At 50.1% G+C, this 18,058-nt stretch overlaps 1 protein-coding gene across 3 annotated transcripts in view; it reads right to left on the reverse strand.

The window, feature by feature from the left end:
• The window catches only part of Grin2d (glutamate ionotropic receptor NMDA type subunit 2D), a 36,711-nt gene that overhangs the window by 12,282 nt on the left and 6,371 nt on the right, over positions 1-18,058 (reverse strand). For all 3 annotated transcript variants that reach the window (XM_059277031.1, XM_059277028.1, XM_059277036.1), the window contains exons 5-8: positions 17,855-18,008; positions 15,460-15,585; positions 15,091-15,320; positions 13,991-14,151 (exon numbers count right to left, since the gene is read on the reverse strand). In XM_059277031.1, the coding sequence (XP_059133014.1) occupies positions 13,991-14,151; positions 15,091-15,320; positions 15,460-15,585; positions 17,855-18,008 (671 nt within the window). The remainder of the gene's footprint in view (positions 1-13,990; positions 14,152-15,090; positions 15,321-15,459; positions 15,586-17,854; positions 18,009-18,058) is intronic.

The following is an 18,058-nucleotide window of genomic DNA, read 5'->3' on the forward strand; positions in this document are numbered from 1 at the left end:
GCTGTGCGCTGGGCTCCAGGTTCCCATTGTCACCCATGCTGCAGTGGGCCTTGGTGATGCAGCTGTCTGTGAGTCATTTCTGCTCCTGTAAGTGACCCCTCACCCACACTCCTGTAAGTGACCCCTCACCCATATTCCTGTAAGTGACCCCTCACCCATATTCCTATAAGTAGCCCCACTAAAACTCATTAGTTCACCAAGTTGGACTTTGGTGATATCCGTACTTTGGTCTATCATGGGTTCCCTATCTGGGCTGAGTAGACAGATGTTGTGTCTCCCCAGGAAAAATCCTGTCACACAACAACCCTGTCTAAAACAGAATAAACACATAGAGCGCCCCCCCATTTCTTAGATCATTTGCTTGATTGTATACTGAAAAACAAAAGTTCTGCCTTCAACCTTGCTCTTGTGTGTTTATCCCACCCTGTGGATGGGAGCTCCATGTTTTAGCCAGCACCTGTCTCCTCGGCTTGTGCTTGTCCTGGTTCCTACTGTTCCCTGTTGGCTGTAGCTTAGCAGTCCTGTGCCATGGCACACCTCTACACCCTCGAACCCTTGGCTCCCACACTCACCTGGCACTCTGTTCCAGCCACACTGGCCCTCACATCTGGACCTCTGTACTGGCTGTCCTCTCTGGAGACTTTCCCCAGACAGCAACCCAACTCATCCCCTCACTTCTGTCTCTGTTTGTTCAAAAGATAATTTCTGGAGCTCCTTACTTAACACTGAAGGCCTCTCCATAGGTCTCCCAACCTTTTTATTTTGCAAGTACGTGTCCCTGCAGCACAGCATAAAATGTTACTGAGCTTGTAATCTGTTTCCCTGAATGGATTTGAAGTTTCATGAAGGACTTTCCAGGTTTTTTGTTGTTAACTTGACACAAGCTAGAGATATCTGAGAACCACAATTGAGAAAATGCATCCATAGGATTGGCCTATAGCCAACAGGTGTTTGGTGGTGCACACCTTCAATCCTGGCACTTGGGAGGTAGAGGATGGCTGATCTCTGTGAGTTCCGGGCTGCCAGGGATACAGGGTGAGGCCCTGTCTCAAAAAACAAACGATAGCATCTTCTCTTGGTCACCGTGGTGACTAACAGCCATGTGTGGCTATTTATCCTTACATCTTGAAAATTAAAAATCTGTCCCTTAAGTTAGAGCAAGCACATTTCAAGGGATCTGTCTTGCTGGACTACAGGAGTCTGCTTCTTTCCTTCTACTGCAGGAGAGTGCTCCTTTATTACATAGAGCATTCTGCACCAGAGTGCACCTCTACTACATAGAGCTGTCTGCTCCAGAGTGCTCCTCTACTACATAGAGCTGTCTGCTCCAGAGTGCTCCTCTACTACATAGAGCTGTCTGCTCCAGAGTGCTCCTCTACTACATAGAGCATTCTGCTCCAGAGTGCTCCTCTACTACATAGAGCTGTCTGCTCCAGAGTGCTCCTCTACTACATAGAGCTGTCTGCTCCAGAGTGCTGCTCTACTACATAGAGCTGTCTGCTCCAGAGTGCTCCTCTACTACATAGAGCTGTCTGCTCCAGAGTGCTCCTCTACTACATAGAGCTGTCTGCTCCAGAGTGCTCCTCTACTACATAGAGCTGTCTGCTCCAGAGTGCTGCTCTGCCACCCTTCGTAGACATGTATGCTCACTGCTGAGGCAGGGCTCAGCCACTGCCCAGTGCAAAAAGACCTCAACAAATACTTGATGGAGGTGAGCGGGAGGGAGGGAGGGACGACTATATTATAATGCCTTTCCTCTTTCATATCAGTAGGGTCATCAGGCCTATACCAGCCCTGCTCAATTACTTCCTCCTTTGTTCCTTTCTCTATTAAATAAGTGTGTGTGTGTGTGTGTGTGTGTGTCTGTCTGTCTGTCTGTCTGTCTGTCTGTCTGTCTGTCTTACACCAAGAAAAGATTGGGAATTCCCTGACAAAGAAGGGCCCCATCAGCCCAGGCTGGCTCTCCTGGTCAGCAGCCCTGCTCGTGCATCATAGGCTGGCCACTCTCTGCAGGGTGAGACCTCCATTCCCAAATGTGAGCAATATTGACATCAGTACAAACAATAGAACAGATGGGGAGAAGGAAGCGAACCGATGAAATGTTACTAATGTCAGAGGAGGAAGAGGAGACACTGAGACCTTAACCATGAGCAGGATTCTATAGAAGACCACACTGTAGAGTGTATAAAACACTGCAGATTCTGAGACCGAAAGTGCCAGGTGTGGTAGAACATGTCTACCATCCCAGCATTGGGAAGGCTTAGGCAGAAAGATCACTGAAAGTCCCGGGCCAGCCTGGTCTACAGAATGAGATTAGGACAGCCTGGGCTACACAGAGAAACCCTGTCTCGAAAAAGAAAAACAAAAACAAAAACCAACCCACCCCCAAACAAAACAAAACAAGAAACCCAACAGCAAAAAAAGAGTTAATTCAATTAAGCAGGTCAAGGACCAAAGGGACCACCCATAGAAAGGTAGGTTCACCTCAAGGTAGTCCTGTTCCTTTCCAGAATTCTCTGCTAGTGCAGTCCCTATGAATCGCCTATCAGGTTGAGCTGAGTCTGCCCCCCTTTCTGACTGAGATGGACATAACTATTCCTTTTTCTTCTCTTCATTTTTTTTCTTTTTTCTTTTTTCTTTCAGATGCCAGCCAGAGCCCAAGTATGTTTTCCCTAGTACTTCGGGCTTCATTCCTTACTCTTTTTCTCGCCCCCCACCCATGCCCACTCCTTTTCCTTTCTTTCTCTCCTTCCTTTTGTTTTTTCTTTTCTTTTCTTTTTTGTTTTGTTTTTGTTTTTCGAGACAGGGTTTCTCTGTGTAGCTTTGCACCTTTTCCTGGAACTTACTTGGTAGCCCAGCCTGGCCTCGAACTCACAGAGATCCGCCTGGCTCTGCCTCCCGAGTGCTGGGATTAAAGGCGTGCGCCACCAACACCCGGCTCCTTTTGTTTTTTCTAGTCAGGGTTTCTCTGTGTAGCCCTGGCTGTCCTGGAACTCACTGTGTAGACCAGGCTGGCCTCGAACTCAGGGATCCTCCTGCCTCTGCCTCCCAAGTGCTGGGATTAAAGGTGTGTGCTGCTACCTTGGCTTTCTTGCCCCCTTTTGCTAAAGCGCTGCTTCTGCCATGTGACTGACCTCCAAGCATTCTGATTTCAAACTGTGGCTTTCTTTCTCCTCCACCCCCCACTGTATTCTCCTCCTGCTCCGGGGCAGTTTTGAGATTTGCAACTTGCCTGTGCTGGGGTTTTTCTTTTAATCTCCATTACATTGCCCCTGGGCTTCTGTTTGAGTCTGTTCTTAGTCATTTTGTTAACGAGGGGACCCCAGTTTAGCTGGTGTCATATGCTGGCTCCTCAGAGATTCTCCATGATTTCTACTGACACTTCTTTCCTGCCTTTTAATTCTTTAATTGACAGAAGACACAAACCTATTCCTGAACCTCTAGATAGTCTCTCTCTCAAATAATATACAATTAAAAAAATAAATTTCAGAGGACAAATATAGGGATGAAGGAGGGAAAGAATTCAGGAAAATTTAAGAAGTTTCTGGAAACAAATAGTATAAAGACAAGTGAATGACTGAGTGATGAAAATAGTTCCAGACAGGTTGCTGCTAAATGTCAGAGCGCTGAGGACGAGGAAAAGGAGCGAGCACAGACAAAGGTTTAGGAATCTGCATGATCGTGGGTTCTTCTCAGTGACACAAATAATAAAGATGGTGAGACAAAAAGAACACAGTGGAGAGTTACCACCAAAATCTGAGGGGAAACAGCTGTTCGGAATTCTATACCCAGCCAGACTGTCCACCAATGTGAAAACAGACTTTCGGATTCACACTGTCACCAAAAACATACCTCTTCATGCCCTTTCTCTGAAAGCTTAGAAGGAACAAGGAACCAAACCCCCAATACCAAGAATTTGTGAAATAACAATCCAGCTAGGTAGAGTGATCCCAGCACGGGAGCTGTGTTCCAGACAAGAGCAGGCCAGAGGCCAAGACAAACTTCTGCATGATGAAATCATTTGGTTGTTGGCTCTAAGAAAACATTCAGATTGTTAACAAGGAATTGAAGTTTGAATTGGTTAAGCACAGAGAATGCTCAGCCATTAAATAACTGGGAAAAAAATGACAATTAGTAACTCCAGGGAAAACAAAGAGCCACGGGGAGGAAGTCATCATGCTTTACCATCTGCAGCAGCTGTGAGGGCATTTCCATAGAACTGACAGAAACAAGAATTCAGTTAGAATCACAGTGTGAGAGGCTGGGTTGATTTAAATATGAGAATGAATATTCCATTGTGAGAAGTGGATATAAAATGGGGAAATTAAAAATCAAGAGTTAGCTTTACAAACATGGTATTTAGAGATAAAGGAGATAAATAGTAAAATGATACAGCAAAAGAGATGAACGTAGCTTTTTCTTTTTTTCAGGTGGGAGACATGGAGGGTAGGCAGATGTTTTTCATTAGGAAATAAAAGTCTTGGGTTGGGCCTAGTGACGCAGGCCTGTAATCCCAGCACTATGGAGGAGAAACCAGCAGAGTTACAAGGCCAACCGGCTAAGTCGGGGAACAACCAGGGCTACCTGAGACCCTACCTAAAAATGAAAAAAAAAATCCTGTATTTCACCCTCCAAACTCTGGATAGATAGCTTTAGTAAAAATAGAACTGGGGCTGGAGAGATGGCTCAGCCGTTAAAGACTAGGCTCACAACCAAAAATAAAAGAGTTCGGTTCCCAGCACCCATGGCTGTCTCTCCAGCCATTAAAAAAAAAAAAAATAGAACTGAAAATTCAAAAAATACAAAAACAGATACCTGGAACAAAACATTTTAGCAAAGGCAGGAGATAACAGTAAGAAACACGGAGATGTCCTTGGTGAGTGCATGGCACTTGTAGGGGTGAGGATGGTGATGAAGGTGATTCTGAGCAGCAGTACAGTGGGGAAGCCTGCGTCCAGTCAGACCTCGGGGCGCAGGCCCACCCTGGCAGCACTGGGAACCTCATTGTGCTTCCCAGTCCAATCACAGACACCTGACATGGTTATGGGACGTCATGAGTCTCCTCCCAAAATTCATATTCCAGAGTCTGAGCCTCTAGGGCCCAAGGATGTGACTATCTGTAGACAGGGCCTCATGGAGGTGACGAAGGTCACCAGGTGGGGCCACAGGGTAGGCAAGTCCAACATGGCTGGCATGCTTACAACACCGGGAAGTTTACAATTCAGAGGCACGTGCAGGGGAAGAGGGAGGTACTTAGAGGCTTGGCCTTCCAGGCTCCAGAGGAACACAGACCCTTGCAGCCCTGCGCACTCTCTACAAGGAAAGCAGAGGACGTGGCGGTGTGGCACACCTGCCCCCGTGGCACACCTGCCCCCGTGGCACACCTGCCCTCGTGGCACACCTGCCGTCCACCCACAGGGAGGGTCAGTTGAAGGCTAGCCTCAGCCGTGGAGCAAGCGCCAAGCCAGCATGGCCTACCTCAGCCTTTGTCTGGAAACAACAGAGCCCGATGCATAACAAACACTCTAACTTGGAGGACAGGGAGAGGGGGAGAGGCCACACTGCGGAAGGAGGGAACGGGGACGGGGGGGGGGGGGGGGGGGGGGGACGACGGGGGGGGGGGACGGGGGACGACACACGACGGGACGACGACGACGACGACAGGACGGACACTTGGACACTTCTGCCCTGCCCTGATGGGAGTGTCCATTAGCATGACAGTACTGTGTGCTTCTCCCTTTGATCTGAGACTACACACACACACACACACACGATGGCAAAGCTGGAAACGGCCAAATGTCACCAACCCTGGCACTGTGGTATGGCCCTGTGACACTGGTTGGGGCATATCCAGCAAGTAGCCAATGAACTGCCACCAGTGTCTAGTGCTTCCCTGTGATGTTCCATGGTGACCAAACGGGCAGGAGAAGCTTTCTGGGGAGCCCAAGGTCCTCCATATCACAATCTGAGTGTACACCCTCACTAGATGTACACCTCAATGCTATTTTATTTTTTACCATTTTGGTTTTTTGAGACAGGGTTTCACTGTGCAGTCCAGGTTGGCCTCGAATATGCTGTAATCTTTCTGCCTTAGCTTCCTGAATTCAGTACCACAGCACCCAGCATAGAACCCAACTCTTATTTATTTAAGATTTATTTATTATGTATAGTGTTCTGCCTGCACACGAGAAGAGGACACCAGATTTCATTATAGATGGTTGTGAGCCACCATGTGGTTACTGGGACTTGAACTCAGGACCTCTGGAAGAGCAGCCAGTGCTCTTAACCTCTGAGCCATCTCTCCAACCCTATTTATTTATTTATTGAGACAGGGTCTTACTATGCAGCTCTAGCTGTCCTGGAACTTGCTTTGTAGACCAGGCTGGCCTGGAACTCAGAGAGATTCACCTGTCTCTGCCTCCTGAGTGCTGGGATTCAAGGTGTTACCACCATGCCCAGCCATAACCCAGCTTTAAAAATCTATAAAGACGTGGGATAAGGACTCAAGCTTTTTACTCAATAAAGGCTAGGAATGAATGTGGCTGACATTTTTGCATGTTAAAAAAATACAGGTGTTCTTGGTTCTTGAGTCAGGGAGAAGGCAGAATTTGGATTTAGTTTTTTCTGGGTAACCCAGTTCTGCTCATGACATTTAATCTCCTTTGCTCCTCTTTCCTCTTCCTCAGCACCTGGGTTACAGAGTGCTGGGTTACAGAGTGCTGGGTTACGGGCTGGTAACACTGTGCCCGGATGAGTGTTCCCTCTTTGACCCCTGAGCACTGAGCCAGGCCAAGAGAATGCTGTTTTGTCTGTGCCACCTCACCTGCAGATGGCAGTTGGCACCAGGGAGGTGGTGGTGGAGAGCAGGGCTGCTCTGTCCAGGGGGACCCAGGAATCCCTGCGCCTCCCTAGAGGGAGGGGCTGGGAAGATGCATCTGCTGTCTGGGAGGTTGGCTTAGGAAGAAAAATCAGAGTGTGGCGTCCAAGCCCCCTGATGTGTTCTGCTCAGAGGATCATTAGGCAGGTTTCTGTGCGGCAATGCCGCACGGCTAGCGATGTGCTGGTGTCCTGCCTCCTGCCTGCTACCGTGCATGGGACAGCGCTGAGCTCAGATGCGCTGTGAACTGAAAAGCACTTTGGATTTCAAAGACCAAATGTTGGAGAAACGTAGGCAGATGGTCTCAACTACCTGGTCTGGTGTTAAAGGCCTATTATCCCAGTATGTGGGAAGCCAGGGCAGAAGGATAGGAGTTCAAGACCAGCCTGGGATACACAGAGAGACCCTGTCCAAAAAACATAGTATTATACAAACCAAATCGTGTTTGTACTGATGTGTCCAAACATTTTGGACTTACTGGGTTCAGTAGAACCTACTCGAAAACAAAACATCTTCCCTTGCTTCGTCTCCAGGGGGTCTGTAGGGTATGTATGGCTGCCCTCCTGCTGGACAGCCCTGATGGAGTCCAGTCCTCCAGCACCTACACTCTGGATACTTTCGTGGGTTCCTAGGCTTCTGAGCTGAGAGACACATTCCAGCTGATGAGATGGTTCAGACAGTGAATTAAATCAACAAAGGTCCCCAGGGTAGGCAGAGAAGCCTGGGTTCTGATGGGGTTCTGAGGAAGCGGATCAGAACCATGACCTCAGTGGGGCCTGGGGACTCTAGGTGACAGCTATGTGTCAGGAACCAGGGCAGGAAAGGAGGGAGTGATGAAGAGGAAGACAGGAGAGTGGGAAGGAGAAGAAGGAGGAAGAGGGCGGAGGAGGGGGATGGAGGAAGGGTGGAGAAGGAGAAGAAGGGGGAAGGGGCAGGGGAAGAATGGGACGGGGAGGAGGGAGAGATGAAGAGGGAGAGACAAGACAGAATGAGGGGAGGTTTCTTTTCCTCCTTTCTTCTTTTTATTTTTATTTTTGAACAGTGTTTCTCTGTGTAGGCCTGGCTGTCGTGAAACCTGCTCTGTAGCCCAGGCTGGCTATGAACTCGGAGATCCACCTGCCTCTGCCTCCTGAGTGCTGGGATTGAAGGTGTGTGCCATCACCACCTGGAGTTTCTTGTTTGTTTGTTTTGTTTTGTTTTGAAGCCTATGTGGCTTATTTATTTATTTATTTATTTATTTATTTATTATATGGTGCTGGAGTTGAACTCAGAACCTAGCTCATGCAGGACAAGCGCTCTACCGCAGGGCCCCACCCCCAGCCCCAAGGAGAGGCTTCACTGGAATTAAAAAGGAAATTTCTGCAAAATAAAAATAAAAATGTTGGGCTGGAGAGATGGCTCAGAGGTTAAGAGCACTGGCTGCTCTTCCAGAGGTCCTGAGTTCAATTCCCAGCAACCACATGGTGGCTCACAACCATCTATAATGAGATCTGGTGCCCTCTTCCAGTGTGCAGGCATACATGCAGATAGAACATTGTATTCGTAATAAATAAATTTAAATAAATAAATAAAATAAAATATTAATTATGGTAAAAAAAAAAAAAGAAAGTAAAGAAAAGAAATGAGGAGGAGAGTGACAGAATGGATGGAGTTGACTGTGAAGTCTACTAGCCGGGTGAGGCTGTTAAGCACTGGATAGCTGACAAGTCCGGCACCAAGTGGTGGTGCACTAAAGAAGCCACAGGAATAATAAAAAGGAAGAAAGAAAAGTTGGCAAGTCCACACGGAAGTGCGATGGGAACATAAAATATGCCTGGGACCTCCCCAAAGGTAGGGTATTGTGTCAGTGTTTATATTAATTAATTACACGTTAGAGAGAGGACATTTTTGAGTTGGAGTAACAAACATGAGACTGAGCTCACCTCTCTTTTCCTGTGGCTCCCAGAACACCCCGACTTATACGCTTAGCTCCCAGCTCTGCTCCAGAAGAAAGGATGGAGGGATAGCACAAACCCTGACCTAAGGAGGAGGAGGGCTGCACGTCAGCCCCAACTATGATGCGCTGAGCAAACAGACCATTTCATGGCAGAGGAAAGAGCTGTTTAGAAAGGACACAGTGAAGGCTGGGGTCGCTGAGAACAAAGGGGGCGGGCTGGGGGCCGCCCACTTCAAGGTGGGGCAGGGCTGGGGGCCGCCCACTTCAAGGTGGGGCAGGGCTGGGGGCCGCCCACTTCAGGTGGGGCAGGGCTGGGCCGCCCACTTCAAGGTGGGGCAGGGCTGGGCCGCCCACTTCAAGGTGGAAAGGAACGGAAGGCAGAGGAAGAAGAGTTCTGAGACGGAACCTGTTTCCCCCGCCACTTGCCCGACTCTGGGCATTGCGGACCTCGAGTTACGGCGGCGAAAGCTAAAGCATACTAGCTCAGCTGAGGTGCATCGGGTCCACGGCTACACTCAAACCCAGGTCACCTGGTGTGGAACCTATTGCTGCTGGAGTTCCTGAAAACTAACAATGCCAGGCCCCGGGGGCCAGAACCACAGGGTCTCAGCACAGGCAAATGGCAAGTTCAAAAGACCAGGCACCTCTGGTCAGATTCCAGGAGCGGAAATGACTTCAAAGGACCAACCTCTGTCTCCCCCCTCCCCCCCCCCCCCCCCGCGCCGTGCGTGTGTGTGTGTGTGTGTGTGTGTGTGTGTGTGTGTGTGTGATGTACATGTTTATACGGATGTGTGTGCACATATGTGTAGAAACCAGAGGTCAATACGGGATGTCTTCAATTACTGTCCACCTTTTATGTGTGTGTATGTGTGTGTGCTGGTGTGTATGATGTTTGTGTGCTGTGCAAGTGCACAGGGGCCAGGGGATGACACTGAGTGTGGTGTGCTCTAGCACTCTCCACCTTGTTCCCCTGAGACAGGGTCTCTCACTGACTTGGAGCTAGGCTAGCAGCTAGCGAGCCCCAGCCATCCGTCTGTGTCCTCCTGTCTCTGTGTCCTCCTGTCTGTCTCTGTGTCCTCCTGTCTCTGTGTCCTCCTGTCTCTGTGTCCCGCAGTGCTGGGTTCCAGGTGAGCGCACAGGCACACCAAGCTTTCTGTTCAGATGCTGGTGATCACAGGTCCTCACTGGCCCTGGAGCTCTTCCATCGGATAGTGTGGCTAGTGAGCCCTGAGAGCTTTGCTTTGGCAGTGCCGGGGTTACAGACACGTGCTGCCACTCCCAGCTCTCATTTGAGTCGTGGGGATTTGAACCCAAGTCCCCGTGCCTGCACAAAAAGCACTTAGTGACCCACCTCTGCAGCCCTACCCCATTCTGCAAAGGGCATCTTTCAAGACCGTCCGTGGCTCCTGTCCCCCCTTCTCCAGTGGGACTTGGGCATCTGGCAGAGGAACTACTAACACATTAGAGGTACTCAATGAACATTTGCCAAAAAAAAACGCTGCGTGGGCCAGAGTCCTGCCCACCTCTCGTCTCAGCACTCCAGAGGCTGAGGCAGCAGACCTCTGTGAGTTTGAGGACAGCCAGGTTTACATAGTGAGTTCCAGGACAGTTTTGAGACCAGTCTCAAAAAACAAAACAAAACAAAAAGACCCAACCAAACAAGGAACTGAAGAGTGCATGCTGGGTCCAGTCCTTGGGGAAAGGGCGTCTTTTTCCGTGTCCCCCACAGAGCCCAGAGTCCCTAAGGCCAAGAGTTATACCCACCGGAATACTCCCTTTTAGGTTCTGCTCTGGAAATCCTTGTAATTTGGAAAATCTCTAAACTCACTCTAATCCTTGTTCACAAGGAGAGGTCTGAGCAACTGGGAGCCATGAGCCGAGGAAGGCGGGCATCCTCGAAGAAAGGCAAGGCAAGGATTTGGCTTTAGGGAAAGGCAGGCCAGTCAGCCTTTGTAGCCCCAGGAGATGGAAGGAGCCATCCAGTCACAGTCCTCACTTGAATTTTTTTTGCCTTTGGGTTATTTAGAGCCATCTATCAAGGCAGGATGGCCACCATGCTGACTTCCTAGCTTAAAGTATGCAGTTTTCCTTGGCATAGTCCTGGGGAGTTTTCAGGGTGCCTGCCTGGAGCCTCAGCAACACCTGCCATATGAATGGATAGTGGGTGTAGGGAGAGGGTGGAGAAGGAGGAACCCCACCAAGGGTTGACAGCCAGGGCACGTACTGCAGGAGACAAAGCCGAGCTGGCTGATGCAGGAGTGCTGAAGCCCAGGCCCAGGGGAGGCTCACTGGCTCATGGAGAGTTCGGATACAGAGTCCTTGTGACCAGAAAGAGGATCAAGAGGCGGAGAGGGAGAGCTACAGGAGAGAACTTCGCTGGGCGAGGCAAAAACAAACAAACAAACAAACAAGCCCACAAACACCAAAACCCTAAAACATGGGGCAGGACTCTGGAAGATGCTGAGACTGCGTCTCAGTTCACAGCCTCATTCTCGGCTCACATAATCGTCTTTCCTGTTTCCCTGATGATAACTTTGTGTGGTTGCTTGATAGGTTCTTAGAAATACGTAGAAGTCCCTGAGAAAGGCATTCAATAAAAAGGCAAAGGTTTCCAAGAAGACCTTCCACTCTCTGTTTTTGGTTTTTTGAGACAGGGTTTCTCTGTGTAGCTTTGGCACCTTTCCTGGAACTTGCTCTGTAGACCAGGCTGGCCTCGAACTCACAGAGATCTGCCTGGCTCTGTCTCCCAAGTGCTGGGATTAAAGGTGGCACCACCACCGCCTGGCAACCCTGCACTCTTACACTTCCTCCTCCATGCTTGGAACTAGGATGTGCTTCACTGAGCAGCAACAGCCTTCCTGTGACCATGAGGCAACGAAAAGAGCATGAAGCTCTGTACTGCACGTTTGATAGAACAGAAGTATGTAGTTTTGCTCCTTAGTAGTGTCTTCCAACTGTCCCGCTAGCCCAGCACTGTCTTGTTTTCCTTTTTGAGACAGGGCCTCACTGTATAGTTCAGAATGGCCTTAACCCCTCCGTCCTCCCGCCTCACCCTCCCAAGTGCTGGGATGCCACGCATGAACATGCAGTGTCTTAAAACCGGTTTTAACATCCTACCAATCCGGGAATCTGCTTTTCTGATGACCATGGTTTCCAAGTACAGGCACCCAGCTCCCCCAGAACTGCTCTAGGAGTGTACATGAGTGAATACTTCGGCTGCTGAGGCTCCAGATATCCTTGGGCTGAGCCTATACTGTGCCTCCCGCAGACTGCCTGGGCTCCTTTCCTTGCAGTCAACCATCCACTGAGACAAAGGGGTGACAGGTCCGGCAGGACGGCTGCTTGAGGGTGAGCCTGAGGTGAGTTCCGGATGACAGTGGCTCACACTGCCCTGCTCCCCTACGGCCTCTACCATTCTCCACTGCAGTGAAGGACACTTGGGGACAAGAACTGAGGCTTCTTTGCTTAGTCTCCTACAAAGGTGTCTTACCACTCTGGCACAAAAGCCAACTCTGATGTTCTCAGGGGCCACCATTAGTCCTACTCCCCTCTGCCCCCTCACTCTAGGTCCCTGCCCTTCAGCCACCCGGTCTTCCAGATGTCCCTCCACACCTACCTCAGGGCCTCTGCACGTCTTTGCCTGCAAGGCTCTGAGTCTACCCTGAGAGCATACACATGCTCCCTCGTCCTAGACGGCCACCTGATGCTCTGGTGACCGTGACCCTGCCAAGAAGGCCACTCTGACTCCTGGTGACCATGACCTTGTTGAGAAGGCCACTCTGACTCTTGGTGACCATGACCTTGTTGAGAAGGCCACTCTGACTCCTGGTGACTGTGACCCTGCCAAGAAGGCCACTCTGACTCCTGGTGACCATGACCTTGTTGAGAAGGCCACTCTGACTCCTGGTGACCATGACCCTGCCGAGAAGACCACTCTAACTCCTGGTGACCATGACCCTGCCGAGAAGGCCACTCTGACTCCTGGTGACCGTGACCCTGCCGAGAAGACCACTCTGACGCCTCGTGACCCTGTCAGTTTGTGTCTGACGCTCATTTTTCACGCTAGTCCCTGAGTAACTGAGAACAGAAAACGTCTGTCTAATGTCCAGCACAGAAAGGGGATCAGAGAAGAAGCATGCTGAAAGACTAATAAATGAGGAGCGGAGAGCTACGGCACTCAGTGGAGGAAACTGCAATGCTGGGGAACGAACCCAGGCCTCAGGACACACCAGGCCAGCTCTCTGCTGCTGAGCCGCAATCCAGGCCCTGTCTAGGTTTGCCATACCAGGGGGCTGCACTCTGGGGACTGAATTTAACTTTATCCCTATGATTTAGGGAGCTAACATAAAAAAAAAATACAATCCCTTCCCTATAATCCAAGTATTCATTGCAGAATTCAGAACTTATGATAAGGATACAATAATTACAACAAAGCTGTTGCGGAATAATCTTTTGGTACACGTGAAGATGTGTTTTTGCCAAGGCGCCTTCTGATTGGTTTAATAAAGAGCTAAATGGCTCCTAGCTAGGCAGGAAGAGGTTAGGCAGAACTTCCGGGAAGAGAGAAAAGGAGATGAGTCTAGGCATGAGAGAATTTCAGAAGAGACGGAGAGGAAACAGGTGCAAGATGGAAGAGAGGTAAAAAGCCATGAGACAAAACGTAGATTAATAGAAATGGGCTAATTTAAGTTATAAGAGCTGGTGGGACAAGCCTAAGCTATAGGCCGAGCTTTCATAATTAATGATAAGTCTCCATGTCATTTTTTGTGAGCTGGTGGCCCAAAGAAAACTCTATCTTCAAAGAGCCCCCGTGCTCTGGCCACGGTTCTGTGTGGATTAACTATGTTGTTTTGTTTGTTTTGAGACAGGCTTTGTTTGTTTCCTGGCTGGCCTGGAACTCACCAAGAGCTGCTCCCACTTCAATTCCAAAGGGTAGAATTGAAGGCACCACCACTCCTGAACAAACTTTGTTCTTATATCAAGGAGATGCCTTTGTGATCAACACTGTACACACAAGAAATACATTCAGAGCATTGAATCAAGTGTCTAAAGTTACGAAGCACAGAAGCCCTGACTCTTCCAAGCCCCGGTAGTGAACTGCCGCAAGCTGACCTCAGACACGAGCCCCACCCCTCCCCAAATGCTCTAGGGGCCCCACTGCCCGAGTCTGCGCTGACCCTGCCTTGAGCTGTGTGAGGGCCTCCTCCACTCTCGGCTGGTTGTATCGCACCATGTAGCTGTGCATATCAGGGTAGTTGCTGCGGATATTCTTCTCCGTGGATCCGTTGGGCACCGTCCCAAACTTCAGGGGTGGGTATTGCTCCTGGGGCCGCTGGAACTGGAACAGAAGCGGGAATTGTTAAGGTGCCCTCCAGGAAACCCCCAAATCAAATGTCCCATTCTGGAGAGCCAGCCCTTAATTTGCTGGATCGGGAGTGGGCTAACCAGTCTATTCAGAAATAGCTCTGTGTGTCAAGCACAGATGTAGCCACAGGGCTGTGCTGGCTCGGAGTGTTGGCAGAACCACACTGCCCTCACCATAGAAGGCACGACCAACATAGTCTGTTTTTCGGCTGTTCTACCTCCATTCCACTGAAAACCGCACTTAACGCAACCTGTTGCATTGATTCCACAGCCCTCTGACTCTGAGACACTGGGCCAGCCACTGTAATCTCACAGTGTCCCTCATGGCTGCTCGTCCCCATGTGCCGTGGATGGGCACCGCAAGGCAAGAGTGCAAACCGAGGGGTGGGCATTTGGAGTGTTTCCATGGAATGGTCTTATGCATGTTGAATCTAATCGGTAAAAATTTGGAGTTAACTGTATCGCTGTTCTTATTTGAGGCAGGGACTCACTATGCAGCCAGCCTATCCTTGAACTCATGATCCTCCTGCCTCTGCCTCTGGAGGGCTGCAGTTGTAGGCAGGTATCATTAGCTTGCGATTGACTCCTGTGTGTCCTGGTGTTAAGTGTTATTCCCACATTCCTAGTAATTCATTGCCGATACATTTCACTCAAGCATAGTCTCCAAGGGATTAGCTGGGTCACACATTCAGTCTTCATTCGTGTGAGGGAGGCACTTGTCTAGAAAATCCTATTTGGCATTATTGCTCCTGGGATGTTGGGGGACACCCTTTCCCCGGGATGGTGTAAATCGTTCATCTCCTTCCAAAACCCTCCATCTCTACTGCTCTAGGATCCCTCTTGGGCAGTCTCTCAGGAACCCCCCTGCTCTGGGACAGGTGACAAGGCAGCTGAGCCTGCCCCCTGTACACACCTTTCGGTCACTGAGCCCAGACACGGTGTCCACGTACTCCTCCTGGATCATGAAGGCGGCCAGGTTGGCTGTGTAGCTGGCGAGAAAGATGACGGCAAAGAAGGCCCACACCAGAACCATGATCTTGCTGGTGGTGCCCCGAGGATTCTCCACCGGCACCGAGTTGTTGAACACCAGGGCCCACAGCAGCCAGATGGATTTCCCAATGGTGAAGGTCGAGCCACCAGGGCCTGTGGGGGGCCAGGACAGGACATGGACCTCACAGGCCTTCCACCCCGCAGGAGAGGAGAAAGGACTGCCGTTCCTAGCTCTATCCCAGGGGCTCCTGGGAAACAGAGTTCTGGTAGGGTCAGGTAGGAGGGGACTCACGTTTGCCTGTGGCCAGGCTGCGGTTATAGCCCACAGGACTGAGGTACTCAAAGATGAAAACGGTGACGGCGACCACGGTGAGGCACATGACGAACATCATCACCCACACAGCGGGGCTGTAGGGCTCTGGGGACACGGGAGGCGTCAGCCAAGCATGGGCTTGGGGGACCAGGGGAGCCCAGCTGACTCCATCCTGCTCTCTGCCCTTTTCTGGCCCCAACTCCAGGGACAGCCTATTAGTACATAGACTCCTTGTGGCAATCTTTCTCAAAGAGAACTACTGCGACCATTTCTGTGGTTTTCATCCCCTAATTTAGCTGTCTACTAAATGTTCACTGAGCCCAGGACCTAAGTCTCCACTTCTTCAGCCTTCCCTCGGGGCCATCCATCCCATCCCAGGCTCTGCATCTTGTCATCCATGACAACCCAGCCCCGGCCACACTCCTTGCCGTCCATCTTCCTGTTCACAGATGACAAACTTGGCTCTGCCCCTTGCTCTTGTCCCTCAGACTCCTTGGGCCTGTCCTCTCCACCCCTATGGCCAGCAAGGAGCAAGCCTGGTCTAATCTCTGGGACCATCTCCCCAGCCTCATGGGCCCCAGGGGAAGGGATCCTTCTCCTTCTGTCTTCTCTCTCTCTCTGAGGAGCCTTGCTCAGACTGCCCAGAGGAAAGGGGGAACTGATGTGACCTGCTGCCCTTATCCTCCTGCCCACTGTCTCCAGCTCAAGAGATCCACCCAATGTACCACAGTGTGGCCTCCTGGTCACACCCCAGTTCCACACGCGTTGGACTTTGCTGCCATGCTCTGCACACCTCTATCCTTGGTGTCACGGGCCACTGCGGCAGCCCCCTTACCAGCTTCCTGCTTCCACAGAGCTATCGGCAACTCCCATCTGAGCACACATTCCTCATTACCTTCTCAAGGTAAGCCCTTGCTACCACAGACAGAGTGAAGGCCAGACTTCCCATCAGTCACGCCCCTCAGCCTTCCGGCCACCTTTTTTTACCCGTCTCCTCACCAGCTACACGGGCCAGTCGTACATGTCTCAGGCAGTCTTCACACACTCCATGCTGGTTGCCGCCTGCCTCCAATGTTCTTTCCTTCAGATCTTTACAGAGGTGAAAGCCTTTCCTCAAAAAGGCCTCTCCTACCCACACCAACCTCCTCCCTGTGCCTCTCTCTTCACCTCAGCCTAATTTCCCATGGTATCTATCACCATTGGAAATGATCTAGTCTGTAACCCCCAAGGAAGCAGATAGCCCCTAGGAGACAAGACTGTCTCAGTCACCACAGTCCTCCAGGTCCCGGATTCAATCTCCAGCACTGGAAAAAGAACTAAACAAACAAACAAAATCCCTACACATTTTTTAGCCTGGGTACACGTGACCTTGGTGGGCCCTCTTTAAAAAAAGAATATAAATCCTCAAATTCAGGAGACAGAGAGAGATGGATATAAAGAGTGGTTGCATGTTCAAGGACAATCTAAGCTACACAGTACATCCATATCTTAAAAAACAAAAATCAGCCGGGAGGTAGTGGTGCACATCTTTAGTCCCAGCACTTAGGAGGCAGAAACGAGTGGATCTCTGTGAGTTCAAGGCCAGCCTGATCTATAGAGTGAGTTCTAGGACAGTCAGAGTTACACAGAGAAACCCTGTCTCAAAAAAAAAAAAATATATATATATATATATATGTATACACACACATATATATGTGTATATATATATATATGTATACACACACACACATATATATTTATTATTGGGCTGGAGAGATGGCTCATTGGTTAAGAGCACTGGCTGTTTTTCCAGAGGAACGGGTTCAATTCCCAGCACCCACATGGCAGCTCACAACTGTCTGTGACTCCAGTTCCAGGGGGAGTTGACACCCTCACACAGACATACATGCAGGAAAAACACCAATGCACATAAAATAAAAATAAACCTTTAAATAAAACAAAACAAAACAAAAAAATCTGGTCGGGTGTGGTGGTACACACCTTTAATCCCAGTACTCAGGAGGCAGAGGCACGTGGGTCTCTCTGAGTTCTGTGTTCCAGGACAGCCAGAACTACATAGACCCTGTCTGAAAAAAACCAAACCAAACCAAACCAAACCGGAACAACCGTGAGTGCAAACCCAGCATCAGAGCCGTGGAAAGCACTGCAAAGGAGGCTCCTGAGCTCATGCTTACTAAGCTTCCTGTGGAAATCCCTGCCAGGGAAAGTATTCCTCCCACCGTACAGATCAGGAACCTGAAGCTTGGAAGTGATGTCACTCCATGGGAGTCACACACCAGTACAGGTAACCCTGGGATGGGACCCAGGGCCCACGCTGTTGGAGACAGTTGTCCCAGCCTTGGCTAAGTGTGAATCCCTGTCCTGGCTGGCTCACCCAGGAAGGCAGAGGGGGATACAGTGCCATTGCTGCGTGCCACCATGACGCTGATGCCCGTCTCTACAAAGGGGACGGAGAAGTCCACGATCTCGGACCGCTCCTCATTGATGGTAAGAGAACCGATGGCCATGTCCGCACGCTGATAGAACACCTGGGGTGGTGGATCGAGGAGTTGGCAAGGGAAGCAGCTCAGGGGACAGA

The sequence above is a fragment of the Peromyscus eremicus genome, chromosome 1 (assembly GCF_949786415.1).
Source record: "Peromyscus eremicus chromosome 1, PerEre_H2_v1, whole genome shotgun sequence".
Classification (NCBI taxonomy): Eukaryota; Metazoa; Chordata; class Mammalia; order Rodentia; family Cricetidae; genus Peromyscus; species Peromyscus eremicus.